We start from the raw sequence: 21,942 nt of genomic DNA, 5'->3' as shown, positions 1-21,942 counted from the left end.
ATTTGCGGAGGTTGGCGTCGTGGTCCTGCTGGTCGTGGCCCCAGATGATGACATTATCGAGATACGGGAAGGTTGCCCGTAAACCATGTTGGTCGACCATTCGGTCCATCTCCCTTTGGAAGACCGAGACCCCATTCGTGACACCGAAAGGAACCCGAAAAAAGTGGTAGAGTTGCCCATCCGCTTCGAACGCAGTGTACTTTCGGTCACTCGCACAGATGGGGAGCTGATGGTAGACGTACTTAAGGTCCACCGTGGAAAAAACCTTGTACGGCGCGATCCTGTTGACCAGGTCGGAGATACATGGGAGAGGATACGCGTCCAGCTGCGTAAACCTGTTGATGGTCTGACTGTAGTCTATGACCATCCGATTTTTCTCCCCGGTCTTAACCACCAGCACTTGTGCTCGCCAGGGGCTGTTGCTAACCTCAATAACCCCTTCCTTCAGAAGCCTTTGGACTTAGAGTCTGATGAAGGTCTGGTCCTGGGCGCTGTACCGTCTGCTCCTGGTGGCGACGGGTTTGCAATCCGGGGTGAGGTTTGCAAACAAGGATGGGGGATCGACCTTGAGGGACACTAGGCTGCAGACAGTAAGGGGGGGAATAGGGCCGCCGAATTTGAATGTTAAGCTCTGGAGGTTGAACTGGAAATCTAACCCCAGGAGTGCTGCTGCGCAGAGGTGGGGAAGGACGAAGAGCTTATAGTTTTTAAACACCCTCACCTGGACCATGAGGCCCGCTATGCAGCACCCTGTGATCTGGACCGAGTACGAGTGCTGGCCAGAGCAATTCTTTGTTTTACCGGATAAACGGGAAATGCGCAGCGTCTTAGCGTGGCGGGGTGGATGAAACGTTCCGTGCTCCCGGAGTCCAACAGACAGCTCGTCTCGAGGCCATTGAGGAATATCTTCGTGGTCGCCATGGAAAGCGTGCGGGGCTGTGACTGATCCAACGTTACTGAGGCGAGTCGTGGCAGGAACTCCGAGTCGTCATCCGGCAGCGAGTGGTCACTTGTGGGGTCCTCGGTGCAGATCCAAGATGGCGGCACCCGTCGGCCGCACGTGGTGGGGGGTGAACAAAATGGCGGCACCTGGGGATCACACGTGGAGTCGGGGGCCCAAAATGGCGGCGCCCGGGGAATCGCACGTGGTGTCGGGGGCCCAAAATGGTGGCGCCCGGTGACCACTCGTGGCAGTGGGGGGTGGGGGCAGAGAGGTCCGTGGGCCGCGTGGGGCACGTGGGGGTTGGGACCCGTGGTCACTACTTGGGACTGCAACGACCGCCTTGGACTGGCAAACGGCCGAATAATGGCCCTTTTTGCCGCAGCCTTTACAGATTGCGGTGCGGGCCGGGCAGCGCTGGCGGGGGTGCTTGGCCTGGCTGCAAATGTAGCAGCGGGGCCCCGTGGGTTTATCAGGGCGCCCTGTGGCGCAGGCCTGGGGGGGTCTGAGTCTGCGGAGGTGAGGGGGGGTTGCATTCCATGCCGCCCAGGGGGCCGCCGCGCGGTCAGGAGCGTACGCGCGGGCGTTGCGGTTAGCGATATCGAGAGAGGAGGCGAGGGCCCGTGCCTCAGCGAGGCTTAAAGTTTCTTTCTCCAAGAGTCTCTGGTGGATCTGGGAAGATTGAATACCCGCCACGAAAGCGTCTCTGATTAAAAATTTGGTGTGCTCGGCCATAGAGGCTTGTGGGCAGGCGCAGTTTCTCCCCAGAACAAGGAGGGTCTGGTAGAATTTGTCTAAAGACTCACCAGTGAATTGCTGTCTGGGTGGCCAGCAAGTGCCGTGCGTATACCTGGTTCACCGGCCGGATGAAATGTCCCTTAAGCAAGTCCATAGCTGCGTCGTAGTCTGTTGTGTCCTCTATAAGCGTGTACACGGCGGTGTCCACGCACGAGTGGAGGATATGTAGTTTTTGTTCTCTCGTTGGGCGGTTTTTGGCTGTGCTCAAGTAGCTATTGAAACAAGCCAGCCAGTGTTTAAATGCAGCTGTTGCATTTGTTGCGTTCGGGCTGAGTCGAAGGCACTCCGGCTTGATACGAAGCTCCATCTTTTAAAACTTGTCCATTAAATTGATGCACCATCAATTGGACACGAGACGAAGATGTGATCCAAACAAAAGGCTTTAATGCACAAGATGTGTGCCCGGCAGTAGACGTACAAAAGAATGGCCGACTGCCGGGGAACACGGGTTCTTATATCCCGCCTTGTAGGTGGAGCTACCTACCTCTCAGCCAATCGGCTGAGAGGCACATGACTTACCAGGGCCAACGGGCAGCGAGTCCTCTGCACCAATAGCAGCTCACCTCTGAGGTACAGTAATACCCCTAGTCATACTACCACATACACAACTCATTTTATTTTCCAATTAAGGGGCTGTTTAGCGTGGCCAGTCCACCTAGCCTGCCCATCTTTGGGTTGTGGGGTAAAATCCATGCAAACACAGGGAGAATGTGCAAACTCCACACGGAGAGTGACCCAGAGCCAGGATCGAACCTGGGACCTCGGTGCAGTGAGGCATCAGGGCTAACCCACTGTGTCACCGTGCTGCCCTATCATTGCCTTTGTTACCTCTGGACTTGACTATGCTAATACAATTCCCGCCTGTCTCCCACATTTTATCCTCTGTGAATGGAAGATAATCCAAAACTTGGCTCGCACTAAGGCCCACTTATTCATCACCTCTGTGCTTCTTGACTTGACAGTGGCTCCCGGTTAAGCAATGTTTCCATTTTAAATCTTCATTCTTGTTTGCAGATTCCTCCACGGCTTTGCCCCTTTCCGACCACTGTAATGTTTTTGCAGCTTTAAAAACCCTCCCAGATCTCTGCACTCCTCTAATTCTGGCCTCTTTATTTTAATCACTGTTCCCTAGATCCCAAACTCTGCAATACATTCCCAATATCCTTCCACCTCTCTTGCCTCCAATTGCCTAAACTCTGGGACTACCTCACAAAACCTCTCCACCTCATTTTCCTCCTTTAAGATGCTCCTTAAAATCTACACCCCTGACCAAGCTTTTGGCCACCTCTCCTAATGTTGCTTCATGTGACTTGGGGTCAAAGTTTAGTTTATAAAGCTCCTGTGAAGCACCTGGGAATGTTTTGTTGTATCATAGGCGCTATGTCTATTAGTAAATTCATGCCCCAGAAATGTCAGGCAATGACTGCGATGGTAAGTACATTTTCATCTGTATTATCATCTGTAAATAATAATATATATATAACTCTTGTAGTTCCAGCATCCAACCACCAGGTGGTGTGAGTATGCAGACATGTGACCCAGGCACACCAGGGACAGGATTATCTGGGCCTCCGCGCCGAAATCGCGCTCGGCGCGGGGGAGGAGAATGGGGTGCCAGATCTGCAATCGAAACCGACGCCTTCCCGCGAATCGAGAAATCTCTGCCAGCCGTGTGCGGTCGACACGGCGCTGGTCGGGGGCCATTGAAAGAGGCCGGTAACTGGCCGAATTCCCACCAGCATGCTTCACTCATGGTTCCACACGGTGGCCACTGGGAGTGGCGGCTGCGGACTGTGGGGGATGGAGCTGGGTATTCGTCACGGGGGGGGGGGGGGGGGGGGGGGGGGGTGGGGGGGGGGGGGGGGGGGGGGGGGGGGGGGGGGGGGGGGGGGGCCTCCAGGATGGCCAGGGGCACGATCGGGGGCCACCGATTGGCGGACGTGCGCGATCTGGGGGGGTGGCCTATATTGTGGGGGCCGGTGCGGATCCGCGGCTGGAAGTGCAGGGCCCCGTAACGGCAGCCGGAGCTGTGTGGATTACTTCGGGGGCCTGCAAGCCCACTTCAAAACGGAGAATTTCTAGAAAAAATTGCAGAGTGATTCGCACCCGTTTTCTCGCAGGTGTGGGGACATAACCCCATTATCAGAGAATTTCGACCCATGTGTTCCAGGAGCTGTTAGTAAGGAGTTTCTGGCAGTTGCATATTAGAATAGCTCTGTAGACTCTGAGTGTTAGTGTTCGACCATTATTTCCAACTGTATTGATCTTAGACATTTTAGCAATCTGTTAGTGTAGTGTTAGTAATAAATAACTTTATTTATACAACAAAGTCTAATGTTCTTTGTTCATACTACAAAATCAAGATTCAACATCAGCCCAATCTAAGAACATTACAATGACCATCTCCAACAAGAGGGAATCTAACTATTGCCCCTTGACATTCAATAGCATTATCACCACTGAATCCCCCACTATCAACATCCTGGGAGTCACCACTGATCAGAAACTGAACTGGACCAGCCATATAAATATTGAGGCTACAAGAGCAGGTCAGTGGCTGGGAATTCGGTGGGAACTAAGCAACCTCCTGTCTCACAATGTCTTTCCACCATCTGCAAGGTGCAAGTCAGGAGTGTGGTGGAAGAGATGGCACAGTGGTTAGCACTGCTGCCTCACGCCGCTGAGGACCCGGGTTCGATCCCAGCCCCGGGTCTGTGTGGCGTCTGCAGATTCTCCCAATGTCAGCGTGGGTCTCAACCTCAAAAGATGAGCAGGATAGGTGGATTGGCCATGCTACATTGCCCCTTAATTGAAAAAAAATAATTACATACTCTAAATTTAGAGATAAAAAAGGAGTGTGATGGAATACTCTCAACTTTCCTGAATGAGTGGGGCTCTGCCAATATTTGAGCAGCTCAACACTATCTAGGACAAAGCAGCCTGCATGACTGGCATACAATCCACTGCCTCCAACATCTATTCCCTCCAGTACTGATGCACAGTGGCAGCCGTGTGTACCGCCTGCAAGGTGCACGGCAGAAACTCACCAAGGCTCCGTCAACAGCACCTTCCAAACCCACGACCACTACCAGCTAGAACAGTGAAAGTGGGGGTCGTGCCCCATGGATGGATCGCCGGATGCTCTGGAATGAGTCGTCAAAAGGTGACCAAAATGGTCCCCAAATATCGCCTGACCATGTTTACCGTTTTCTCTCTCAGTAAATTCTCACTGCAGGTACAGTGTATGACTGCTCAAGGCTGACATAGATGGAGAAGCTGGCGCCATGGACATCTTTACCTCTCTGGACCAGAGTGTAGTTGGGCCGTCAGAGACCTGTAAAATTCTCTGCAACTGTGTTCAGCATCAGGATCTGTATTATTTATTGAGTTCAGTGCGTCACTAACAAACCCCGTGCGTCTTTTATCATTCCCTCAGTTAAGCTGGACATACAGCCTCCTCCAGGCGTACAATCCCCTATGTCCACTCCTTCCACTTACGAATTGTTTCTCCACACTGGGGCTCTTGTTCCTCAAAGACGCTTCTTTTTTTCAATCACGCCGCCCACCGCTAACCACCCTCTCTTCCCAGGTACTCGTACCCAAACATCCGTCTCTGCCGAGTGGCCATATAGACTCCAACAGCTGAATCGGTTACTCTACAGCAAGGACTTTTGCATCTACCTTTATTGGGGCTTGAATTGTTCGCCGAAGATGGCATTAGCTGGCGTCTAAACTACACTCTTGTATACAGGAGGCGGCAAAATGCTGCAGGTGTATGGAATGGAATGTGGCTGCACATTTTGCATATTGCTCAGCTGTGTTGTGCCCAGCCTTGTTTTTTTTTTAAACATGCTATCAGTCTGTTACATAGTTACCTGGAAACGGTACTGCCAGGCATCCAGTGGCATTCTGTCTGACCGTGTTTTTCGTTCAATAGTTAGGGCTCCTGTTCCTGAAGTTGAAGTCTTGTGTGTAATTTCCTATCTGAGGTCTTGTTAGGTTTTAAACGAGTGAACATGATGTTGTTAAATCTGCAATATTGAGCCCGTTGATCTTTCCAGCGCTTGCACACAATTTCCCAACTGCTAACAATGGTGTGAAGAAAAAAAAATATCAAATAATCCCGAGTTACACCCTTCAGCAACGTGTCAGGGTGGATCTGTCGTTTAAGGTGAAACAGCTGTTCAATTTACAAATTTACATTCAATGATACAGAAGTGCTAACAATGCGTGTGGACTTTTTAAAAGTAATTATGGAGAATATTTGTGAATGTGGCGTTGGGTCGTGATAGTCAGCCATTCTGTAAATGTGTGTCACTCTGAAAAAAAGTTTGTAAAACACTGATCCAGAAGGACAAGGGCAGTGGATACATGTGAACACACCACCTGGAAGTTCCCACCCAAGTAACACATGATCCTGACTTGGAAATATATCGCCATTCCTTCACTGTCACTGTCAGATCCTGGAACTCCCTCCCTAACAGCACTGTTCGGGTACCTACACCACATGGACTGCAGCGATTCAAGACCACCTTCACCTTCAGGAAGGATTGGATGATTCCTGACTGTCCTGCCAAACAGCCTTACCCTGGACCCCACCCCTCGCAATCTCCAAATGATCAGGACTAATGAATGAAATGGTCAAAGAAAATAAAAATGACATTTTGTTAATGCTTTGACATGTCTTCTCTCGGATTTTGTCGCCTGGAAATTAATAGTTAATTCCTGGTGACTCTGAGGCATCTGGGAGGGTTTTGCAAGCCCAGTTGGTAGTGGGGTTGGATCACTTTCAGAATTCATAGAATTTACAGTGCAGAAGGAGGTCATTCGGCCCATCGAGTCTGCACCGGCTCTTGGGAGGAGCACCCTTCCCAACCACGCACCTCCACCCTATCCCCATAACCCAGTAACCCCATCCAACAGTAAGGGCAATTTTGGGCACTAAGGGCAATTTAGCATGGCCAATCCACCTAACCTGCAAGTCTTTGGACTGTGGGAGGAAACCGGAGCACCCGGAGAAACCCACGCAGACACGGGAGAACGTGCAGACTCCGCACAGACAGTGACCCAAGCTGGGAATCGAACCTGGTACCCTGGAGCTGTGAAGCAATTGTGGCTAATCGCTATGCTACCGTGCTGCCCAATTACATGGCAGAAGGTTTTCAGGGTTTTTCGTTCTGACCGCACCCTACCAACTAGCTCAGCTGCCTTGTAAGAGAGAATAAATACAATCCTGTAGTTGATTATGCTGTTTATTTTCAAAGTAATTATCGCTTATGATACATGGCAAGTTACGGCGATGAGTAACAAACTGGGTAATGCAAAAATAATTTCCATTGTTGGCGAAGTTCTCAGTTACTTTGAACAAACAAAGGTTGGAGAACATAGACATGAAACAGACTTTATTCAGATGACTGCCTGACCTGCCAACACATTAATTCTCTCCCCTCAGCGTGGATATAATGCATTTCTTGGCCCGGGCTGCTCCAGTCGAGTTGAAGCAGAGTCTCACTCACTCCAAAACCAAACTATACCAGATGCAAGAGTGTCAGTCGCTGGCACGTACACAAGTCAAGACTCAGCAGAGACTGAGAGAAGGAAAAATTATCTGAAAGAAAATAAACGCCCCATTCAAAATAATGATCTCTCTCCGTACATTATTATTTGAGAATCAGATCTGTTCCCCAAGAGTAACTTTAAATGTTGCTAATCATCACCACAGATAGACAAATAACTATGGAAGCTTTGTCCATATAGACATCTGTTGCCGAGAATTGTATGTTATACTTTGGTTCAAAGTATGTAATTTTAGTCTAGTGTCAGTGAACCAGAGCTCTGTGGGAAATGACTGCGTGCATGGGGTGGGCCCTTTTTGAGGGTCCAAAACAAAGGTTGATGTTGGGTCACCCCAAGGTCACCAAAGAGCATTAAGTGCCCCCTTTAAGGGTATCCCTAATATAACAGAGAACCCCATGGCCTAATTAAAGTAAAATAAGTCAAAATAAGCAAGAAAGTGCCATTAAAAGCAATGGAAAACTTTCCAACTTAAATTATACAGTTGGAATGCGCATAAGACCCTCACTCTTTCTCTGCCCACGTTTCTTCCTTCTCTCCATCTCCTCACTCCCTTGCTCTCCATCTTTCTCCTAGCTCCCTCTTTCGCTTCTGTCCCTCCCTCTTTCTCATCTCTTCCTCTGTCCTCTCTCGCGCTCTCTCTTTCTCCTCCCCTCTCTCTTTCTTCTCCCTCTCTCCTCTTTCTCTCCCCAGCCATGTCTCCTGCCCCTCTTCTCCTCTCTTCCTCCTCTCTCATCCTCTTTCTTTCTCTCCCTCTCTCTTTCTCCTTTCTCCCTTCCTCTTTTCCCCATGTCTCTCCCTTTCTCCCTCTTTCTCTCCCTCGGTCTTTTCTCCCCTCTCTTTCTCCTGTCTCTTCCTCTCTCCCCCTTTCCTTTTCCTGTCCCTCACACTCCTCCCACTCTCTTCTTTCTCTCACTCTCCCTTACTCTTGTCTCCTCCCTTTCTTTCTCCCCCTCTCTCTCCCTCTCTAGTTCTCCCTCTCGTTCTCCTCTCTCTCTCACACCTGTCTCTCTCCTCCTCTCTTTCTCCCTCTCTCTTTATCCTGTTTCCCTCTCTCTTTCTCCCTCTCGCTTGCTCCTGTCTCCATCTCTCTCCCTCTTTCTCTTGCCTCCCTCCCCTGTCTCTCTAACCACACTCTCTTCCCCTCTCTCTCTTTCTACCTTTCTCCTGACTCTCTCTCTCCTACCTCCCTCCACAGCTCTCTTTCCACCTCTCTCTCCCCTCTCCTGTCTCCCTCCCGTCCCTCTGCCCCCTCCCCCTCTATCTCTCCTGTTTCCCTCTCTCCTGTCTCCCCCCCCCCCTCTTTCTCTCTCCTGCCTCCCTCTCCCTCTCTCCTGCCTTCCTCTCTCCTGTCTCCCTCACCCTTTCTCTCTTCTCTCCTGTCTCCCTCTCTTCCCCTCCCCTCTCTCTCTCTCCTGTCTCCCTCTCACCCCCCCCCCCTCCCTCCCCTCTTCTCTCTCTCTCCCTCCCTCACCTCTCTCCCTCCCTCCCTCTCCCCCTCCCTCCCTCTCTCCCTCCCTCTCTCTACCTCCCTCTCCCTCTCTCTCTCTCTCTCCCTCCCTCTCCCTCTCCCTCCCTCCCTCTCCCTCCCCCCTCTCTCTCCCTCTCCCTCCCTCTCTCTCCCTCCCTCTCCCTTTCTCCCTCTCTCTCCCTCCCCCCTCTCTCTCCCTCCCTCTCTCCCTCTCACTCCCTCCCTTTCTCCCTCTCTCTCCCTCCCTCTCCCTCCCTCCCTCTCTCCCTCCCTCCCGCTCTCCCTCCCTCTCCCTCTCTCTCCCTCCTCTCCCTCACTTTCCTCCCTCTCGCTCTCCCGCCCTCTCTCCCGCTCCCTCCCTCTCGTCCCTCTCCCTCCCTCCCTCTCCCTACCTCCCCTCTCATACCCTCCCACTCTCCCTCTCTCCTCCCTCCTCTCTCCTTCTCCCTCCCTCCCTCTCTCCTCCCTCCCTCTCCTCCCTCCCTCTCGCCCTCCCTCTCTCGTCCCGCCCTCTCTCTCTCCCTCCCTCTCTCCCTCCCTCCTCTCTCCCCCTCCCTCCCTCTCTCTCTCCATCCCTCTCTCATCCCTCCCTCACTCTCTCCCTCCCTCCTCCCGCTCTCCCCTCCCTCCCTCTCTCCCTCCCTCCCTCCCTTCCTCTCCCTCCCTCTCTCTCCCTCCTCCCTCTCTCCCTCCCTCCCTCCTCTCTCCCTTCCTCCCTCCCTCTCTCTCCTCCCTCTCCCCCTTCCTCCCCTCTCTCTCCCTCCCTCTCCTTCCTCCTCCCTCTCCTTCCCCTCTCTCTCCCTCCCTCTCTCCTCCTCCTCTCCTCCCTCTCCCTCCCTCCCTCTCTCCCTCCCTCTCTCTCCCTCCTCCTCTCCCTCTCTCCCTCTCTCCCTCCCTCCTCTCCCTCCCTCCCTCTCCCTCCCTCTCTCCCTCCCGCCCCTCTCCATCCCCCTCCCTCTCCCCCTCCCTCCCTCTCCCTCCCCCCCTCCCTCCCTCCCCTCTCCCCCTCTCCCTCCCTCCCCCCTCTCCCTCCCTCCCCTCTCCCTCCCTCCCTCCCTCTCCCCTCTCCCCCCTCCCTCTCTCTCCCTCCCTCTCCCTCCCTCCCCCTCTCCCTCCCCCCCCCTCTCCCTCCCTACCTCCCTCTCCCCCCTCTCCCTCCCCTCCCTCCTTTTCTCCCTCTCCCTCTCTCCCTCCCTTTCTCCCTCTCTCCCCCTCCCTCCCTTTCTCCCTCTCTCTCTCTCCCTCTCCCTCCCTTTCTCCCTCTCCTCCCCTCCTTCCCCTCTCTCCCCTCCCTCTCCCCCTCTCCCTCCCTCCCTCTCTCCCCCTCTCCCCCTCTCCCTCTCCCCCTCTCCCTCCCTCCCCTCTCCCTCCCTCTCCCCCTCCCTCTCTCCCCCTCTCTCCCCCTCCCTCCCTCTCCCCCTCTCCCTCCCTCCCTCCCTCTCCCCCTCTCCCTCCCCCCTCTCCCCCTCTCCCTCCCTACCCTCCCTCTCCCCTGCCCTCCTCCCTCTCCCCTCCCCCCTCCTTTTCTCCCTCTCTCCCTCCCTTTCTCCCTCTCTCTCTCTCCCTCCCTTCCTTTCCCCCTCTCCCCTCCCTCCCTCCCTCCCCCCTCTCCCCCTCACCCCCCCTCCCTCCCTCTCCCCCCTCTCCCTCCCCCTCCCTCCCCCCTCTCCCTCCTCCCTCTCCCCTCTCCCTCCCTCCCTCTCCCCCTCCCTCCCTCTCCCCCTCCCTCCCTCCCTCTCCCCCTCCCCTCCCTCCCTCTCCCCTCTCTCTCCCTCCCTCCCTCTCCTCCCTCCCTCCCCCCCTCCCTCTCCCTCCCTCCCTCTCCCTCCCTCCCCTCCCTCCCTCCCTCCCTCCCTCTCCCTCCCTCTCCCTCCCTCCCTCTCCCTCCCTCCCTCCCCCCCCCTCCCTCCCTCCCTCTCCCTCCCTCTCTCTCTCTCCCTCTCCCCCCTCCCTCCCCCTCTCTCCCTCCCTCTCCCTCTCCCCCTCCCTCCCTCCCTCCCTCTCCCTCTCTCCCCCCTCTCCCTCTCTCCCTCCCTCTCCCTCTCCCTCTCCCTCTCTCTCCCTCCCTCCCTCCCTCTCCCTCCCTCCCTCTCCCTCCCTCCCTCCCCCCCTCCCTCTCCCTCTCTCTCTCTCTCTCCCTCTCCCTCCCTCCTCTCCCTCTCTCCTCCCCTCTCTCCCTCCCCTCCCTCTCCCTCTCCCTCCCTCCTCTCCCTCTCTCCCTCCCTCTCCCTCTCTCCTCCCTCTCCCTCTCCCTCTCTCTCCCTCCCTCCCTCCCTCTCCCTCCCCTCCCCCCCCTCTCTCCCTCTCTCTCTCCCTCCCTCCCTCTCCCTCTCCCTCCCTCCTCCCTTCCCTCCTCCCTCTCTCCCCTCTCTCCCTCCCTCTCTGCCCTCCCTCCCTCTCCCCCTCCCTCCCTCTCTCCCTCCTCCCCTCTCTCCCTCCCTCCCTCTCCCTCTCTCCCTCCCTCCCTCTCCCTCTCTCCCTCCCCTCCCTCTCCTCTCTCTCCCTCCCTCCTCTCCCTCCCTCCCTCTCCCTCCCTCCCTCTCCCCCTCCCTCCCTCTCCCTCCCTCCCTCTCCCTCTCTCCCTCCTCCCTCTCCCTCCCTCCCTCCCTCTCCCTCCCTCCCTCTCCCTCTCTCCCTCCCTCCCTCTCCCTCTCTCCCTCCCTCCCTCTCCCTCTCTCTCCTCTCCCTCCCTCTCTCCCTCCCCCTCCCTCTCTCCCTCCCTCTCCCTCTCTCCCTCCCCCCCCTCTCTCCCTCCCTCCCCTCCCTCTCCCCTCCCTCCCTCCCTCCTCCTCTCCTCCCTCCCCTCCCTCCCTCTCCTCTCTCTCCCTCCCTCCCTCTCCCTCTCTCCCTCCCTCCCCCTCCTCTCTCCTCCCTCCCTCCCCTCTCCCTCCCCTCCCTCTCCCTCTCTCCCTCCCCTCCCTCTCCCCCTCTCCCTCTCTCTCTCCCTCCCCCTCTCCCTCTCTCCCTCCCTCCTCTCCCTCTCTCCCTCCCGTGCCCTCTCTCCTCCCGCCCTCTCCCCTCCCTCCCTCTCCCTCTCCCTCCCTTCCTATCCCTCCCTCTCTCCCTCCCTCCCTCTACCCGCTCTCCCATCCCCTCACCCTCTCCCTCCTCCCTCTCCCTCCCTCTCCCTCTCTCCCTCCCTCTCCCTCTCTTCCTCCCTCTCCCTCTCTCCCTCCCTCCCTCCCCGGTGCTCTCCCTCCCTTCCCTCTCTCCTCCCTCTCCTCTCCCTCTCCCTCCCTCCCTCTCCCTCTCTTCACTCCTGCTCTCCCTCTCTCCTCCCTCCCTCTCCCGTCCTCTCCTCCCTCCCTCTCCCTCTCTCCCTCTCTCCTCTCCCTCCATCTCTCCCTCTCTCCCTCCCTCCCTCCTCCCTCTCTCCCTCCCCCTCCTCTCCATCTCATCCCTCCCCTCTCCCTCTCCCTCTCCCTCCCTCTCCCTCTCCCTCTCTCCCTCTCCCTCTCCTCTCTCCCTCTCCCTCTCCCTCTCTCCCTCACTCTCACTCCAATTACTTTTCCAGGTCCGGGACCGAGTGGAGGGAGCGGCGCGTTCCCGTGAGCCGTTGCCAGGCGCGCCGCCGGGCGCCGGAGACCGCGTGATCGCGCCTCCCGGGTGGCGGGCGCGCGCTCTGCCGACGTCAGCTCTTTCCTGGCCAGACTGTCAGAATGAAGTAAGCAGAAGTAGTGGAAAAAAGCGCCGAGCGCGAGAGGAATTTAACTTGGGGAAAAGAGAAGAAACAAATCCCCAAATAGGCCAGGAGGCGGGAAAAGCAGGAGATTCCTGCCTGGATCCGCTTCCCAACCATTCCCGTCTCTGGACAGGCTGGCATCAGGGATGAGGCGCTTCCTAAGTTACATTGTGCTGGGAATCAACCTTCTCCTGAGAGTCAGAGGGCAAACTATCGCAGGTAAGAGAGAAGCTGAATGTGTCTCAATGTTCCCAATCCACTCCTCTGACCTCAAACCCTGCAGACCCTGCAAACCCTGCACCCATTCCCGCTCCCTTCCCATTCCTCACACCCCATGATGCCAGAAATCATTCCCCCAATGTCCGGACCCTCTCACTCCAGTTACTCTAGTACTCTCCCCATCACTGGGACCCTCTCCCCATCACTGACACCCTCTCCCCATCACTGACACCCTCTCCCCATCACTGGGACCCTCTCCCCATCTCTGGGACCCTCTCCCCATCTCTGGGACCCTCTCCCCATCACTGACACCCTCTCCCCATCACTGACACCCTCTCCCCATCACTGAGACCCTCTCCCCATCACTGGGACCCTCTCCCCATCTCTGGGACCCTCTCCCCATCACTGGGACCCCCTCCCCATCTCTGGGACCCTCTTCCCATCAATGGGACCCTCTCCCCATCACTGGGACCCTCTCCCTATCTCTGGGACCCTCTCCCCATCACTGGGACCCTCTCCTATCACTGGACCTCCTCCCCATCACTGGGACTCTCTCCCTATCTCTGAGACCCTCTCCCCATCACTGGGACCCTCTCCCTATCTCTGGGACCCTTTCCCCATTACTGGGACCCTCTCCCCATCACTGGGACCCTCTCCCTATCTCTGGGACCCTCTCCCCATCACTGGGACCCTCTCCTATCACTGGACCTCCTCCCCATCACTGGGACCCTCTCCCTATCTCTGAGACCCTCTCCCCATCACTGGGACCCTCTCCCTATCTCTGAGACCCTTTCCCCATTACTGGGACCCTCTCCCCATCACTGGGACCTCCCCCTATCACTGGACCTTCTCCCTATCTCTGGGACCCTCTCCCCATCTCTGGGATTATCCCCATCACTAAGACCCTCTCCTCATCACTGAGACCCTCTCCTCATCACTGAGACCCTCTCCCCATCACTGAGACCCTCTCCCTGTCTCTGGGACCCCCTCCCCATCACTGGCACCCTCTCCCCATCACTGACACCTTCTCCCCATCACTGGGACCCTCTCCCTATTACTGGGACCCCCTTCCCTTTCATTGGGATCCTCTCCCCATCACTGGGACCCCCTTCCCTTTCATTGGGATCCTCTCCCCATCACTGGGACCCTCTCCCCATCACTGAGACCCTGCCTTGAGAGCCCCTTCCACTGTGAATTCGTACTGGAGTCCTGACACCATCTCTGAGATCCCGTCTCAATACCCCCCCCCCCCCCCACCCTATATTTGGGACCTCTCCTTATCTCTGGAACCTCTTCCCCTATCTCTGACACCCCCTCCCTATATTTGCGAACCTCTCTCCCTAACTGTACGACCCTCTCCCTGGGAGCCCCTCCTTATCTCTGGGACCCTACAGTCTCTAGGACCCCCTCCCTATCTCTGGGATCACCTCCCTATTTCCCAGACCCTGTATTGGGGACCCTAATGCATGGGTGTTCTGATCAGACTGCTGCAGTTCAGGGACCCCAACCCCCTCCTAACCCCACTCCCTACCCCCACTCCCCTCCTACCCCCACTCCTCAACCCCCTCCTAACCCCACTCCCCACCCCCCTCCTACCCGCAGTCCCCAACCCCCCTGTTTTGACATTCTTAAATCCGACTGAAGTTTGGGAAACTTCAGATCTGAATCCCAATCGGAGCAGCCGGACCCTGAATTCGTCCCCCCACCCAGCACCCTGTCCTCCTGTCTGCGCCCCTGTCCTGCCCCCTGTCTGCGCTCCTGTCTGCGGTACCCTTACTCTGCATACCGAGTTGGATTTTAATGATGGGCTTCATGTCCCTGGCGATGGGAGGAGGGGGGTAGTTTTTGCATTGAGGTTATTTCAGCTCCCTCTCGCTCTGATGGGCATGAGTGAGGCCTGAGCAGGGGAGGGGGGTGAGGGGAGGTTTGCCCCTTCCACCTCCGGCTTCCTCCTGTTTACAACCGGCTGGCAGGGTCTGAGAGGGACATTGACAAACTTGGAGCTGTGTCTACGCTAACACAGCTCGCTGCTCACTTCCAGAGAGAGCTGCAGGAATGTCTCCCCCCCCCCTCCCCTCCAAGGTCTCTGGGTGGTTTCGCTTTCAGTAAGTGGAAAATTGTAATGTTTAAAATGCTCCGTTTGCTGACAGTCCTGCCTTCCCCAGTCCCCCAGCACTCTCTCTCTCTCTGTCTCTTTGCTGGGCGAGGCTGGGCTGAACACAGGGAAACTTTTCACCGCTTCCAAACAGCAGCCCCGTGTTCAGCAGCCTCGCCAAACTTGCTGCCAGTTCGGACGGAATGAAGCGATGGAACATGAAAAAAGTGCCGGAAAAGAGAGTGCAGATGTGAAGCTGCCTGGCCATTGCACCCCCCGGAGAATGAGTGTCCTGAAGTTTGTGTGTGTGTGTGTGGGAGGGGGTGTATTGGGGGGGGGGGGGGGGGTCTCTTCCTGAATGTGTAGCACTAGCAGAGAATGCGGGTGGAGGGGGAGAGGGGATTGGCCCAGTTCAACACGTTGCCAAATGGGCTAAAGAGCAAGTTCCCCTTCAGACTGCGATAGCGGCTTGTCGGACAGCACAGCCGCCTGAACCCCGCCGCCAGCTGCTTCCAGACACCAGGGGCAATAGTCAAGCATGGAAGGTGTTGGGAAACTGAGGCAGGCTGGTGCCTGGGGCGAGAGAGAGAGAGAGGAGAGCGCTAGAAACACTGTCCAAAAGGGCAGTGGGGGCAAAACACCTCTTCCCACAATCTCAATGTCAGGGGAGTGGGGATCATTTCAACACAACCGGTGCTGGAGGCCATTCAGCCCATCGTGTCTACCCCGTGCTGTCCAAATGAGCAGTTCAACCCCCTCCCCCTGCACATTGAGATGTCTCCCAGGCTGAGAAGCCAGCAGGGACTGATTTAGCTCACTGGGCTAAATCGCTGGCTTTTAAAGCAGACCAAGGCAGGCCAGCAGCACGGTTCAATTCCCGTACCAGCCTCCCCGGACAGGTGCTGGAATGTGGCGACTAGGGGCTTTTCACAGTAACTTCATTGAAGCCTACTCGTGACAATAAGCGATTTTCATTTCATTTTCATTTCATTCTTTCTGTCACCTTGGGGTTTGGAAAAGCAGGACTCGGAATACCCGGGCAGGAGGGAATTCAAACTTCCTTTATTGGGGGGGGGGGGGGGGGGGGGGAGTCGGGTCCATAAACTGGGGCAACAAAATTAATAAAATCTGTGATCTGGAATTCCAGGATAGGTGGGATATATTGGAACTTCCAGTCGAAACTGAAAATATGCAATACATTAAACCGTGGCGTTGGAAGGGAGGGGGGGGGGGGGCAATGTGGATGAACATGAGAGAGGTGTGGAGAAGTTGCTGAAGTTTTTAATGGATAGGGCTGTTAAATGGAGCAGGGGGAGGGCACGGGGAGTAAAGGGGTTTGACTGAAGCAGTGGAGGTGTGTGTGTTGGGAGAAGGCTCTGTCTGGCGCTGTGCTGCTGCTGTACACGGGGAGTCTCTCCAGCACTATGGAAACAGCAGTGAAATAGCGGGACACATTCCTGGCTTCCCGCTTTCCCGTCCACTGCACTTCCCACAGGTGCTACCGGTTAACGTGTTATTTTCATGTAAACTTTATCATTCACGATAAAGCGCCGAATGAAATGTTACAATAGTGGAGCAAAGTGGGCGCATTGCTTCCAGGTGAACATTGCATTCTGCTGAAACGGCGGTGTTTATAATACATTATCCTCCCCTTACCCACTGAATAAACCTCAAAGAGTTTTTACACTTCTTTTCCCACCGACTGACTATCCCAACATCTTGAGGTGGATGTGTCTGACCGGCGAGCGATTACACACGAGAAACAGACATCAGGGGCTGAAACTAAATAACAAAACATTAAAGAAACGCAATTGTATTCCGGTCGGGAAACGGAGAGACAAGCGTTCTCCCAACTATCCTGACGGAGGCTGGATGATCTCATCCTGACACATTGACAAAGGAGGAAGCTTTCGCAACCTCTCTTCTCTCTCCATCCTGGAGGGCTAGAATCTGGGCAGTGTGCAGTCTGCCACTGTGCTGCAGAATCACACAGACCCACTTTACCAGCCGCTGTACAGGGGACCCCGCCAAGTCACAGCAATAGACTTGGCAACTCATACTCGGCAAGACCCGCAGATGCTGTAAATGAACACCCACCTTTTACTGTACTGCCAGGAGATATACCCTCTTCCCCTCTGCTTGCAGCTTCAGCTCGGCTCCCTGTGACTCCTCCAATCCCAACATTCGTCCGTCTGAATGCTACATTTCGCAAGAGATCCAATTTGAGTGAAATTTGAAATTTATATTCCACCCAAGCAGCTTGAGATCGAATCCTAAAGGCAGCCTAAAGCTGCATGCCTTGGGATCTGGATATAAGGGAGGTGTGCTGAAGCATTTTCTCACATACCTGCCCTTGATTTTGGGGAAGCCAGTTTGACGCCATGCTGTTGAGTTGTACACCATTGGCTCAGCAATGACCCAGGAATGGGAACCTTAATCAGCGAGATCAATGAGAAATTAAGTTTGGGTAGATGTTGTGATTTGTCCATGGTGCATTTTTGTTCTGTCTTTCCTTTGGCAAATTTGGGGTTGAACTCGAAATCTTTCCTCAGCACCTTCCAAATCCGCAACCTCGACCACCCAGGAGGACAAAGGCAGCTGATGCATGGGAGCCCCACCACCTGGAGGTTCCCCTCCAAGTCACACACCATTCCCGACTTGGAAAAATATCTCAATTCCTTCAGTGTTGCTGGGCCAAAATGCTGGAACCCCCTCCCTAATAACACTGTAGGTGTACCTATGCCACACAGAATCCAGTGGCTCAGGGACAATTAGGGATGGGCAATACATGTTGGTTTAGGCAGTGACACCCACATGCCAGGAAAGAATAAATAAAAATAATCCCAACTCCGTGTTCCATTGGAGCAATCTGCCCACTACCAAAACCAAACTGGCCTGGGTGAAGCTATTTGGCTGTGACATGTTGCTATTGGTTCATCACAAAGACATCGATAATTGCAAAGATTATTTCCAACCTATGCAAAAGATAGTGCTGGAAGATCGCATTGTGATTCTATTTTATTAACAAATTTACAGCACAGACAGAAGCCATTTTCACCATCAAGTCTGTGCTGGCTTTTTATAGAACAACCCCAAATAACCCTGCTGCCTTCAATGAAGTTACTGTGAAAAGCCCCTAGTCGCCACATTCCCGCGCCTGTTCGGGGAGGCTATTTGCACCATCAAGTCTGTGTTGGCGTTTTATAGAACGACCCCAAATAACCCTGCTGCCTTCGTCTCTCTCAAGAGCCCTCAAGCTTCCCCGCGGCGTTTTCTAGAAGCTTCTAAACTTTGTGTTTCTCAGAAGACGAGATGAAATTTCACAGTTCACTATAGCTTGCCTTGAGCCTGTTGAACAAACAACTGTTATTCAGGATGTTTTACCTTTTTGCCCAAATTGTCCTCATTCCTGGAGGAATAACACGTCTGCTCAACTCGGATGGTTTCAGATGAGGGAGTGGTTGGATTGGGGGTGGTCAGTAACATAGAATGCGAGGTGGGGGTTCAGTGCCCGCCGGGTGTTAGCTTTGTGACTGTTTGTTTCTGTACCATTTATAAAGTGCAGGCGTCTCTGAAAAAAACTCTCGAGTGGATAATGTTAAAGAAGGTGAAAAGCTCAGTGAAAACTGGGTGAGAAAATGCAAAAACAGTGCCAACACACACTGGCAAAAGTGGCACCAAGTGGACTCTTTATCTACGCAAGTGAATCCCATTGTCCCATATCAGCAGAGTGCTCCCAAATTTCCATTATTCCCAATGCAGGCACCAACAGAGAAGCTTGTGAGATATCCTAACCTTATTGCAGAAAAGGAAGAATACAACTAGAACAGAGTGGTGAAGTACGGGCACGAAGGAAGGTGCAGAAAAACATTTTCCCTATATAACTGCCCTTGATGATTGGCCTCCTGGCTTTTTGTTGATCGGCAGCAGAAAAGCGATTTCCTGGATGATTTTAATCTGTTGAAAAGCTGCCTCTTGCTCGCTTCACCACAATAGATATCATCCACAAGATGTCACCAAATTAACTGACGGAATTCAGTGATTGATCACGGTGTAACACATTATCCATCACAAACATTATTAGATAATTGTCTGTAATTTATGAAAGACAGAAAAAAAAACCTAGAATGGTTACATAGAAAAGTATCTGTTCCACTTTAGCAATCACAGTACAGCTCCGTCCTTTCAGGCACTTCCAAGCAGAGAGTAAGTGTTGCATTGAAACATGCATTACAGCAGATGTCTCAAGTATGGTTAAGAGGTTATTTGCACTGTGCTGGAAGGCACGGCTTTCAGTTTAAGTGAATGTTAAATGTCCAAGTATGTCTTTTGTATAACGCAGGCTGTAGGGAAAGGGGTCGATGGATCTGGAAGCATTCTATTGTCTGTCTGCCTCGATCTCCTATCACCTTCCAATCTGGGATTGGACTCCACGCACTTAATTCCAATTAAACAGCAAACACCTACCTGAGACAGTCAAGTGTTATTTAAAACCCAGCTCTCACTGAGAAGTTGCACATGGACCAACATGCCAGTTCCTGGCTCCGGTTCAAGAATGAGAGGCCTATCCACCCCACCCAGAGCTTTCACCATAATCAGCCCTGTCGCAGACAGTGACCTAAAATACACCACTGCCCGTGTATCTTTCATTATGTCACCAGTCTGACTTCCTTTCATGATACAATGTCAATCAGTGCTGGCCAGGGCCCAGCATTGTTTCACAGTGCATAAAGTTGAAGTCAGCAGCTGAGTGCTTTCCTGTTTTTTGGCACAATCTTTCTATTCCCCAGGCAGTTCAAACCCTTTGAACTCCAAAAGACTCTTTCGAAATCCTCCCGTCCAGCTTCTAATATAACATCAGCTAATTTGCAAGATTCAAATCCTGCTCGGGAGTGGAATTAATGCAACTCCTGTGTCGGAAACAGTGTTGCTTAATTTGGAGAGGCCGTGCAATAAATCAGGGTGGGTTATCTGCTCAAAAACACCACCGTTTTGGATGGAATTAAACGTCTTCAAAAGATTTAAGGTATTTTTGGCATCTATTTGTGTCCCTTTGCTGGGTATCTCCCCCCCCCCCCCCCCCCCCCCCCCCCCCCCCCTCCCCCCCCCCCCCCCAGAACTGTATACATTGGTGTGTGACCAGTGAAACAATGTCAGTGTGTTACCAATCACATCTGCCAGTAATTATCTTTCAAAGTGTATCATTCAAAGTTCAGTTGGAAATGAGAATTGCTGTGACTCAGTTGGTAAACATACTGCCCGGCATGGAGTGCGACCAAACAAGCCTTGGAGTTTCCGGGTTGCATCCCAGTTTCTGTGCTGACCTAACTGAACACGGCTGGGATGCTATAATTGGCCTCGTTATTGTTGAGTTGTGGAGAAATGATCAGCCAGGTGCCTGCTTCTGATCTGTATTCAGCGGGCTTTGCCAGAAAATACACAAAAGTGGATGTTGGCGTTAGGCTTATCTGACTGGAAGGAAATATCATCACCGGGCACTCTGCCAGCACAGCCAGGAAGAATGGCCACTTGGATAAGACACCAGAGGATGGCCTGCTCTCTTTAATCCATTGGGCGACAATTCAAGATATTCAGGGGATAAGAAGGCCCATTATCAAAACTTGTTACAAAGAGGTTAAAATAAATCTTCGGTAATCTACTGCACCACCGGTCTATTTAGAAATGATAGAAGAGGCTGTATATCTCCCCATCCCTCACAGGCAAATCATAAAATGTATTATTATGCTAAACACAATGAGGGGCATGTTCAGACTGAGAAGACTATGTGCCCTCTGCGCACCAGTGCCCACTAGTCCCTCAATAAGGTGATGGTGACAAAATGGTAATTTCACTAGACTAGTAATCCACAGGCCCAGGATTTTGCTCATGGCAGCAGGTGGAATTTAAATTCAGTTCATAAATCTGGAATAGAAAGCTAGCCTCAAGAATGAGGTGAAGTACAAGGAAAACTTGAATGCAAAGGGTACAACTGACAGAATCAAATCTGAATTTCAATATTGCAAAATGCAGAATAACAATTTATCCAATGGATAATGTACTCTAACAAATCTGAAAACTTTCCAGTTTCACAATACTGTTTAATTTAATTGTAGCTTACCTTTTCAAAGCAAAATCATTTCAGCAATTACTGTATTGAAAACATGGGCAAGATTCTCCCTTGCCCGACGCCGATATTGCAATTGGCGATCGGGCGGAGAATCCACTCCGATGCCCAAATCAGGGCCGGCTCCGATCAGCCAAGCTCCACCCCCTTGGAAGTGGCGTAATCGCATTGTGTGCAGCATGCTGCTGCAACGGCATTGGCGTGTCATCGGCAGGCCTCCAGCGGTCGGGAACCTGGCATTGTGGCTGCGGACCGCGTTCAGCGCCGCTACACTCGGCCGGGATCCATGCCGCTGGACGGGGGTGCTTCCGTGAGGGTTTGTAGGATTGGGGGGTGTTGGCCTGTGGAGTCGCGGATGGTGGGTTGTGTCCGGACACGACCGGCGCCATGTTGTACGGCGTGACCACTGCAGGTCGTCGCCATGCGCATGTGTGGCCAGGGACCTGGCCATTCTCCGGCTGTATTCGGCGTGGGAGCCGTGAGGTTTCAGCCGACACTTAGCCGCTGAAACAGAGAATCCAACCCCAAATATTCTTACCACAGCATTAAATTATGGCACGTGAAATTAGTAACACCGTTTGAAGTTATCTGTCAGATGGTTAGAAAGTGGTGAACCTGTTCTTATTTTCTATGTTTTTACGTTTTCTATGTTTCTTGACTAAAAACCAGGTTTCCCCCATGGTTTGTGACTCATCAGAGATGGTGTGAACAACACCACCTTAAAGTCCAGCCTGGCTCCATGAAAATTGCAGACAATCTGAAATACCCACAGCTGTAATGGTACCAGGAGTGTAGGGACAATTGGATACCGGCTCGTGACCTACCCTCTTATCCGTCACCAATCAAAATTGTTGGCAACCGAATAGGGTGTGAACCTTGGAATGCGGTTCCACCAACCATGTTTAAAGGCCACCCAAAATGCGGTTGGCCCCACATTAGGACGGGATCAATTGTTCCTGGATCTTTCCTGGTCAGGACACATGCACACTGGACAACGTGTGTTAAATCAGAGAGTTTTTGCTGTGCAGAAGGAAGTCAT

The 21,942-nt window shown here is 53.5% G+C and overlaps 1 protein-coding gene and 1 long non-coding RNA gene across 10 annotated transcripts in view; one reads left to right on the top strand and one right to left on the bottom strand.

Moving 5' to 3' along the window:
• Positions 1–6,974: 6,974 nt before the first annotated feature.
• On the bottom strand, positions 6,975–12,382 carry LOC119972280. The gene is made up of 2 exons (XR_005462025.1): positions 12,290–12,382; positions 6,975–7,346 (listed from the first exon to the last, which is right to left on the bottom strand). It is a non-coding gene; the product is annotated as an uncharacterized LOC119972280 (long non-coding RNA).
• Positions 12,383–12,406: 24 nt separating this feature from the next.
• Positions 12,407–21,942, top strand: part of LOC119972279 (receptor-type tyrosine-protein phosphatase mu-like) — a 985,231-nt gene continuing 975,695 nt past the window's right edge. For 7 of the 9 annotated variants that reach the window (XM_038808721.1, XM_038808720.1, XM_038808719.1 and 4 more), the window contains exon 1: positions 12,408–12,684. In XM_038808721.1, the coding sequence (XP_038664649.1) occupies positions 12,612–12,684 (73 nt within the window). In that variant the 5' untranslated portion in view covers positions 12,408–12,611. Of the gene's footprint in view, positions 12,685–21,942 lie in introns of all 9 variants that reach the window. The other 2 variants (XM_038808716.1, XM_038808713.1) reach the window with 1 other exon arrangement.

This window comes from Scyliorhinus canicula, chromosome 10 (assembly GCF_902713615.1).
Source record: "Scyliorhinus canicula chromosome 10, sScyCan1.1, whole genome shotgun sequence".
Classification (NCBI taxonomy): domain Eukaryota; kingdom Metazoa; phylum Chordata; class Chondrichthyes; order Carcharhiniformes; family Scyliorhinidae; genus Scyliorhinus; species Scyliorhinus canicula.
The sequence above is the reverse complement of the archived record's forward strand: the minus strand, read 5'-3'. Positions and strand labels throughout refer to the sequence as shown.